The 9,056-nt window shown below is 38.4% G+C and overlaps 1 protein-coding gene and 1 long non-coding RNA gene across 2 annotated transcripts in view; one reads left to right on the top strand and one right to left on the bottom strand.

Moving 5' to 3' along the window:
• Positions 1-2,459: 2,459 nt before the first annotated feature.
• Positions 2,460-3,548, bottom strand: LOC104965976 (uncharacterized). The gene is made up of 3 exons (XR_800608.1): positions 3,460-3,548; positions 3,248-3,354; positions 2,460-2,843 (listed from the first exon to the last, which is right to left on the bottom strand). It is a non-coding gene; the product is annotated as an uncharacterized lncRNA (long non-coding RNA).
• Positions 3,549-3,655: 107 nt separating this feature from the next.
• sms (spermine synthase) overlaps positions 3,656-9,056 on the top strand; it is a 16,286-nt gene continuing 10,885 nt past the window's right edge. The window contains exons 1-8 of the mRNA XM_010795057.1: positions 3,656-3,814; positions 4,909-5,029; positions 5,872-5,959; positions 6,233-6,297; positions 6,396-6,571; positions 6,736-6,890; positions 7,049-7,138; positions 7,863-7,977. Coding sequence (XP_010793359.1) covers positions 3,769-3,814; positions 4,909-5,029; positions 5,872-5,959; positions 6,233-6,297; positions 6,396-6,571; positions 6,736-6,890; positions 7,049-7,138; positions 7,863-7,977 — 856 coding nt within the window. The 5' untranslated portion in view covers positions 3,656-3,768. The remainder of the gene's footprint in view (positions 3,815-4,908; positions 5,030-5,871; positions 5,960-6,232; positions 6,298-6,395; positions 6,572-6,735; positions 6,891-7,048; positions 7,139-7,862; positions 7,978-9,056) is intronic.

Genomic DNA, 9,056 nt, shown 5'->3' with positions numbered 1-9,056 from the left:
CATGCTCCCACTGCACCGAGATCACTGACTATGTGTTATACTATCAATACACTCTGGGTGTTAAGTGGTTATAGTTAGAATTGTTTATCACAGCACTATTTCATATTGAGTAAAATGTCAATATTCAATCTGCTTCTCTGCTTCACTTATAATTATTTTTTCCTTGTTCAAGTAGAAATATATTATGTCCAATTCTTAGATTTAGCTAATCCAAACCCATTTTGTCAGATGAGATCAGCCGGTTTGCTTAGCTTAGCATAGCTTAGTTTAGTTTAAAGACCTGAAACTAGGAACCAGCTATCGTGGCTATACACTGAAGAGTAAAAACAACAAGACGACAGTCCAGGAAGTACATTTTCCCAGTTGAAAAGTATTTCTAAGTAGGACATATCACACAGTTAACAACAATACCCGACTGTGTAGCAGGAAGTTTGCTAGACTGACAGGTGCCAATGCTCATTCCTGCAACCAACCAGTTCATTGTTTTATTGGTAGCCTGTGCTCTTGAATTGATGCATGAAATCATGTTATAACATCATCTTTTTAGTCAATGGCTGAATATGCTGAAAAAGGTGAGTTAATAAGACATAAATGTAATTGTCTTGAAAAATGTGCTAACTTAAAAAGGGTATTCTTTATTTGCACTTGGAGACTCGGTAAAGTTACACTTTGCACCCATATTTTTACTTTACAGTATTATTATTATTTTACCACTTGTACCTCTTTCGTCAACTATTAGTCCTTGTAAGCGACATGCGGTGCCACCACTACCACACATTTCTCTCCAAGATCTTGTGTCTGAGCATATCAATGACAAAGATCCACCAACTTCACCTTTCGCCCCAAGGCCTGTGAACTGTGTTTCCCAGAGGAGAAAGGTGAGTTCAGGGTATCGGCTTATTCTCTTTTAACAGTTGCTGATAAATTAAACTGAACTGTTTACTCAAACAAATGTGTTATTTTAAACCACTTAATCCCAACAGGAAGGAATTCTCCCCTTTCAATAAACTACAAAGGAGGTGCAAATTCAGCAGGGTGTCTGCGCCATGGCAGTTTCAGTAACGACGAGCACTAAGGGAGATTTATCTGCTGATGGGAGGTGCTGCTGCTGCTTCCTCTGCTGGTTAGCTAGGCCCATGCTCGCCCCCCAATCTTGACGCCAAAGCTACTGACCTGCCATCCAACACAAATGTCTCTGGCATGGGACAAGTAGGAGCATACACCAACAGCGATAAAGATAGTTTAAAAGGAGCAATGTGTAATACCTAGCCACTATTGAACAAATAAAAATGGGGCAGAATTACTCCAACTATTTCCCTGATCAATGAGTGGCTGTTTCCTTCTGCAGCGTGTAAAATATCCAATATAATTGAAATAATATAAATGAAATTTGGGAGGTTTTTGCAACATGAGATACTTTTTTCTTCATAATGTTGTGAGTCTTTTGCTCATGGATAGATGAAAAAAGATTTGCAACAAATGTTCATTTTAGCTAGCTTCTGATTGTGGACACAGGCTTTTATCAAATTTCTTCATTTGAGCCTATTTCATTCCTATTAAAAAAAACTTGACAGTGACTTTAACAAGGTGAATGCAATCTTTATAGCTTGCCAACAATATACCACACATCTACTGTGTCATCAGCAGCAGTAAACATTTGTAATGCTGATGATTGAGCTCAGTCAACAGTGAACTGTAATAGTAGTGTGCGGCTTAGCACTTCCTCAAATCCGGCTAATATAAACTTTCTTCATTTAATACTATGTTTTAATTGAGGGTTTCCCCCAATTGCAATAACATGTAAACACATGTGTTTCTGATGCACCCATCCTCCTGTCCCTCAAGGCTAAAAGGTGTGTTCACCTGAAAGCTGTGTTATTATCTCTTTCCCACTCTTTTTTTGTACAACACAGACATTTGCCCTATTATTTGGAAGGTGATGCGTCCACCCGAGAAGTCTGGTGTTCATAATTGAGAAACTGAAGCAACCATTTGAAGAAAATAAAATATCAAGGATCTATTGTCAAAAAACTGCTGTTGCCAAACATGTTCCTCTAGTTTTGGATCAAATGTACCAAGATGAAAAGTGAAAGTCTCTTTTATATTGTATTGTATTGTATTGTACTATTTTATCTGTTTTATTGTGTTGCACTGTTGGAGGGAGCGTGTGACTACACTGTAGCTATGCACACATGACAATAAAAGCCTTGAAACTTAACCCTCTATGGTACGCACTATGATGCCATTTGTGGAAAAAAAAAAAAGTTATTGTTTCAAATTTGAACAACATTTATTTAAAAATACGAAATAGCCTCAACAAGTCAAATTGCATGACAATTAAAATGTGAAAATCGTTATTTTTTATATTTTAACAAGATTATATGTGTGAATGTTGCCTGCAGGCAACATTGTACCATTGTGAAACAACCTTTAGGAATAAATACGCGAAGAGCCTAGGCATCTTTCAGCAAACTTTATTGAGCCATTTGACAAAATAGACTCAGTGCTTGTGGAAGTTCATGAAGCAGTTATTGTCAGGAGTGAAGCACAGGTACGTGACACACTTTGATCACTGCACTTTCACCCTTACAGCCATGGTATTTGCACCGGCCCTTTTTCTCCACCCGCACAGGCCAATGGTAAGTGTGGTCTTGATGCACAGGTGTTTATGGCACTGATGAGGAAGAACCTCTGTGCTTCTTCTCAGCCAGGTTTCTGTCAACATTATGAGATGGTCTCCCCCTCTTTTTCAAGACTTTCCTCTCGTTGCAAAGGCAACTTCAGCTTTGAATTTCAGCAGGGTGTACACTTCTTTCTTGGGGATCTCGCAATCCTTGCAGTCCCTGCGGTACAAGAGCCACACATTCACTAGTGTGAAATCCATCTTGTGCAACACAATCTTGTGCTTCCTTGCATGCACAACACTTGCAGGTAACCTGCAATGTTTCTTTCTTTTTCTTATCCCATCTTTGCACAGAGATCGTTGGGTTGGCTTTAACATCAAATGTGTCTTGGTTAAATTGTAGAGATCTATGATGACTGATATGCTTTTTAACAGTGTATACCTAAACACACAATACCACAATGTCATGGTGAATCCATAATGGTACGGTGTTGCCTCAAGGCAACATTTACAATTGACCATAATGGTACGATGTTGCCAGGCAACATTTGCATTTTAACAAGTTTCCATTACCTAATTAGCAAATTAAGTAAATGAAACTATTATAAATTAAGGTTTACTCACCTGTTATTGTGAATACATTTTTTTTCAGAAGGAAATTACGTTTTTAGACACATTTCTTAGAGAGAAATGGCTGAGCTGATCCTTGTGGGAAAGGCGGCAAACAGGGTCTGGAGGCAACATCATACCAAAGGGTTAAAAAACTTGAAAGCAATAAAATGTTTAACATGTGCTCACTTTCAAAATGTTTCTGAACTGTATTTAAAATAAAATACCAATCATGACTGGCTCTTGGTTCCCTTTATTTAATTGATATTAAATTAGTTAATGTTAAACCGTGGATATAAATAATGATAAAAGAGAGATAGCTTTCACTTGTTTTCACTTTGTGCGCCAGTCCAAACACACCGGCGGAGGATTTCTATCTTGTGGCTTCCTGACTCTTTGCTCTCGCCGCATCGCCCGCAGGCTGTGCAGTGGGCAGTGATAGCAGCAGCAGCGGTAACAGGGCCCTCCCTCTGTCTCTGCAGATAAATACTCGCAGCCTGTCTATTCCCAGGCATGGATGACGGTTGCACTCAGACATGGCTCTGCGACATTATACCCTCGACTTCAAGCTCTCAACGGCAGGTAAAACGAGTGCGATTAGCGGCTTAATGCAGTCAATTCATTCTGGTTACATTCAGTGCATCAGGGCTGCATGCTAGCTCGCTGGCTACCATGCTAATACCTGCTAGTCTATCACTGCCCTTCAAAACAGAAACGCGGTATTGATTTTGATGAAACGAGGCTGATACTGGCATATACATAAACACTATTTGACAAGTGGGGGTTAAAGCTTAACGTTATTATAGGTTAAACATTGAATCTTAATGTCATATGCATGGTGGTGTGTTAGACGCATAGGTTAGACGTTAGTTTTATTCAGTCTCTGAATAGAAGCCCCTCTGGCTAACAGTATGAATAAAGTATGCTGCTCAAGTCAGCTCTGTCGCACAGGAAGTGGCGCATTTTCACCCATTTTTGTAGTTTTTATGTGTTGATCTAAAACTATGTAAAGGTGAGCAGTGTGATAATACCGAACAGGAGAGGTGTGCCGAGCTCTTAAACCGCAGTCAGACGAGCATTAACCTAGTTTGCCTTTAAATAGCACTTCCAGGGAAAGTTACCTAAGTCACCAATAATAATGTGTGGGACTCTATGGAAATAAACATGTTTTTCTATAATTGGGTTTTGAATCACATGATGGCACATTGCAAAAATATTAATACTTATTTAAAATAAAAGCAGTATTTTTAATGTCTTCGTAAATAAAATATACAAAACTGTTAGAACACAACATGCCCAATCTAACAGCTTCATCTATCGCAATATAAATCTAATTATTTTAGTAGTTCTTGATTTGAAAATGAAGTAGACTTTCCTTCTGATGTTTTTACAATATATTAAACAACCATAAATAAGGGATTATCCAGCAATGTTAAGTATTATAGAACACTGTCATTGTTATTCTTACCAGATAAGTTGTACTTTTAGTTGATCCATAGAACTATTTTGTTAATAATACTTTACTTGAGTAATACTTTTACTTGAGTATTACTATGAATGGCATTGTTATAAAGCATTTAATAAAGGATCTCTGTACTTCTTTTACCACTAATTAACATGTTTAAAGGGAGTCAATTATTGTTTGTTTTTTTATTGTTCTTCATCTCTTTTCCCAGTTGACTCTGCTACGACAGTCCCTCACCTACTGTCCATATTTCATGAGCAGGAAATGACCGAGACTGTCCATGAAACAAATGGACATGGATACCTCGGTACTTTTGTAGGCAAGAATGGCCGGTAAGGAACAGCGTTTTCTGCCAAACAAAAGCTTTGTGTTTTCCTTGTGTCTGCGGCATAAATGCAGGAGTTGTCATTACAAAATATTAGATTTTATTACTACCACATGGAACCTGTAGTTTCATTGTAAATATCATCCGGGGATGCTTATATTTAGCTTACCATTTGTAAATGAACAAGTGGAATTATTGGGCTAGGCTTTGTTTGTATTTGTAAATCTATCCTACATATATAGAGATATGTAGTTTTTAGTTTCCCCAGTTTTTCTATTTGGCATACTGAGCCCACTGATGGTCAGCAGATCTGGTTAAGTGGATGTATCGATGCTTCCACTGTGAAAACGTGTCCTCATTCAATGTCCTTTGCAAAAGAGGAAACAAAAAACCTTTCAACACATCAGGGTGTTGGTTTGTTCAAATATAGATTTTCGTTAGGGATGACCCTGAATTGTTGGAGTGGCTTAGAAATGTAATCATGTAGCGAAGGGTCATTGCAGTTGGGCAATATGCGGGTCCTTCATTTCTGATTTGATCTAGAATAGCTTTAAATGAATCATGATATATTTATCCTGTTTAATTACAAATAACAATTTTAAAAAAGTCTACACAGTCAAAGAAAACATTTATTAATCAGTACATTCTCATCATAGCACTGAATATAATTTCAATTTATGAACGATTCTGTTTAAAATGAACTTGGGGAGGCAACAGAAGCAGCTGTTTGTGGCTCTCTTTATGTAAATGCTCAGTCCGGGACAGCCCTGAGTTAGTAATCAATTTAGCTAAATGTAATGTTCTTCTCACTTAACGGCTTTGTTCTAACTTTATTCTGTTACTTTTCAGGCTTGCTATTCTGCGTGTGCACTCCCACGGGCTGGTCACCGTTGATCTTCAGTGTTATGAAGGGGATAACATTGCACAACTAGACAATGTAGGTGGAAAAAATGAACAAAAAACATTGCGTAATACTTCACACACAAGAAGTCCCACAATGCAGCATGTCATGTGAGGTTTGCAACTTTTGAGCTAGGGGATGTAATAACGTTATCACTCGTAAAACGTAGATTCACATCTTAATAGCTATGCAGAAAAGCAAGTTTATACTATAAACCTTGGTTTCCAGGAAATACTATTAACTGTGTTTTGGTGTTAGAGTGCTGCCCATACATTTTCCTAAAAGTTGACATTTTCTTTTTCTCCATAGCTTTTAAATGCACTGGAAACAAAGCTAAAGATGATCCTAAATGGCAATATTACACGGATTAAAAGGTAAGGCTATGCCGCTTTGCTAATTTAGTTAAAAAGCAATAGCATATATTCACGGTGAAGTAGTGTTGGTTATTTCACCGCTCACCCTTCTTCCCAAGGCTCCCGGCCCTCGTACGAGGAGCAGAGGTGGACCGATACTGGCCCGCGACTGACGACAGACTGTTGGAGTACGACATGGACCAGCTGGTGTATGAAGAAGATTCTCCATACCAAAACATTAAGATATTGCACTCACAGCAGTATGGGAATGTCCTGATACTTGATGATGACATAAGTAAGTTTATACAGTGCCTGGCATGTCTGTCACTCTCAAAAAAACAGATCCAGATTGACTCCTTTAACTTATTGAAATTATTATTAAGTACACCATTCGTGTCGATTGATTCAAATGTACCAGGTCCTATTTGCATCAGTGTAAATAATCTGTGTTCCTTGCAGACTTGGCAGAGAGCGATTTGACCTACACCCAGGCCATCATGGGTAACGGAAGAGAGAGCTATGCTGGAAAAGAGGTGCTGATATTAGGAGGAGGTGATGGAGGCATCCTTTTTGAGATGGTCAAACAGAAGCCAAAGATGATCACCATGTTGGATATATCCTTTTTGTATCATTGTGTTGTGACTCTGTTTCTCTCACAGCGACTTTAATCAGTCTCTAAACTCGATCACATAAAAAGCCAGTTTTCTATTTGGTGTTGTTCATTGTATTGTTCATCTGCACTTGAATGATATTTCCTTTACAAAGTGTGCACATTGACCAGAAGGTGATAGACGCGTGCAAAAAGTATATGAGACGAACTTGTGGCAATATCCTCGACAGCCTGGAGGGAGACTGTTACCAAGTGAGTGCTGCCATCTGATGTTTGCCTCTCACTGAGCTGAAAGAGGACATGCTATGCTCATTTTCAGGTTTTGGCTTTAATGTTCAAAAAAGTCTTTATTTTTCTCATACTGCCTGTGTTGCAGAACCTCTTTTCACCCTCTGTCTGAAACCAGAGCCCAGTCTGCTCTGATTGGTTAGCTGGCCGGCTCTGTTGTGATTGGTGAAGTGCTTAGCGATGCCCCGCCCCTTTAGCATATCACATGCAATGTGTTGGAGCGGTTGGAGCGCTAGCCAATATAAGTGCAAGTGTTCCATAGTGATGCCATTCTGTTACTGAAGTAAACAAAGTGTGTGGGAGAGAAACTCTCTGGAGCAAACTTTAGGATGTTAGCCTTTGCAGACCATTTACATCCACAACAACCTATACACAATACAAGAAAGGGAAAAACACAATACGGCCTCTTTAACATCGGTGCACCTAATATATCATCCGACTGTAAACAATTTTGATAGCAGATTGAGTGTTTTAAACACAGCATTGTTTCCATCCATGTTTACTTATTTGGATTGTTCTTCTAACCTGTCTTCCACCATCCTTCGTAAAACTGCATCATGTTATCAGGGTTAGGGTTAGATAAACAGGATAAGGAGAACCTGAGATTGAACTGAACTCATGTATGTTATGTATCAAGCATATTTTTCTAATGAAGTAAAGTGTGCTCTCTTTGTCTCCTGTTTGACAGATACTAGTTGAGGACTGTGTCCCTGTGTTGAGGAAGTATGTGCAGGAAGGAAAGACGTTTGATTACGTTATTAATGACCTGACTGCAATACCGATATCCACGGAGCCAGAAGAAGGTTTCTGTATTTTCTTTATAATATATATTTTCTGTATTTATATTTAAAAATATATTAAAAAAAAAAAATCCACATTTCCACGAGGCACTTTCTCTTTATTTGTGTTACATTTCCGAAACATAATATTAATAATTAGGCTGTATTTGTATACACTAGGTGCAGCATATAGTGCTTTCACAACATGGCACACATTATACATTTCAACAGAAAAATCAATTACATTTAGGTTAAAAGAAGTGCTGTGCAACGATTACAATGTTTCTCAACTTAAACATTAATTAATTGAATCCAATCAAATATCAAACCAAAGCTATTTGCACACATGCAGCATAAAACCAACAGTTCAAGGAATATAAGGGGGTAAAAAAGCTATGATAACAAAAAAGGTAGAATAAGTAATGATTCAAAAGTTGACAAAACACTTAATTTTTGTGGAGTGAGTAATACCTGGAAGTAGAAATGTGGAATATATAAACCCTGACTATTTTTAACTAAGGAGTAGTGGTTTGTATACAAAAAAAAGTTTGTTTATAAAAGGAAGACCTGTCTAACATGTTTTACCTATGGGCTCAGAACAGTCTCATAATACACACATGCACACAGAAGGATTCACACTTGTATTTCCGCATCCACACTTGTGTTTTTCAATGCACACACAAATGTGTTCCGTTTCATATACATGCAAATAAAATCCAAACACAGAAAAAAGTTTTACATATGTATTTTTGATCCACACATATTTGTTTTCCGTTTAAATCCCCTGAACCTGCAAACACAAACTGCTTTCTGTGCACGGATCGCTGTGCATTCGTGTGTGGGTTTTTTGAGACTCCCCTGACGCTCGCCCGATTCGTACTTGTAATTTCTCTCATCTATAGCCAATCAGATGTCTCCTCCAGTCTAAGCCAATCACATGAGCCCGCCCCCACGAGGGTAGGATTTATTGCGTTCATGGCACTTCATATGCATTTCGCGCTGTCCGGTCAGCTCGCTAAACAGAGGGCGGAGCATCAGGTGATCATGCAGAGCTGCCTGTCTCCGTCAGACTCAGCAGCTGATCTGATCTCTCTCTCGCGTCC

The sequence above is a fragment of the Notothenia coriiceps genome, unplaced genomic scaffold (genome assembly GCF_000735185.1).
Source record: "Notothenia coriiceps isolate Sejong01 unplaced genomic scaffold, NC01 NC01_scaffold00037246, whole genome shotgun sequence".
Taxonomy (NCBI): domain Eukaryota; kingdom Metazoa; phylum Chordata; class Actinopteri; order Perciformes; family Nototheniidae; genus Notothenia; species Notothenia coriiceps.
The sequence above is the reverse complement of the archived record's forward strand: the minus strand, read 5'-3'. Positions and strand labels throughout refer to the sequence as shown.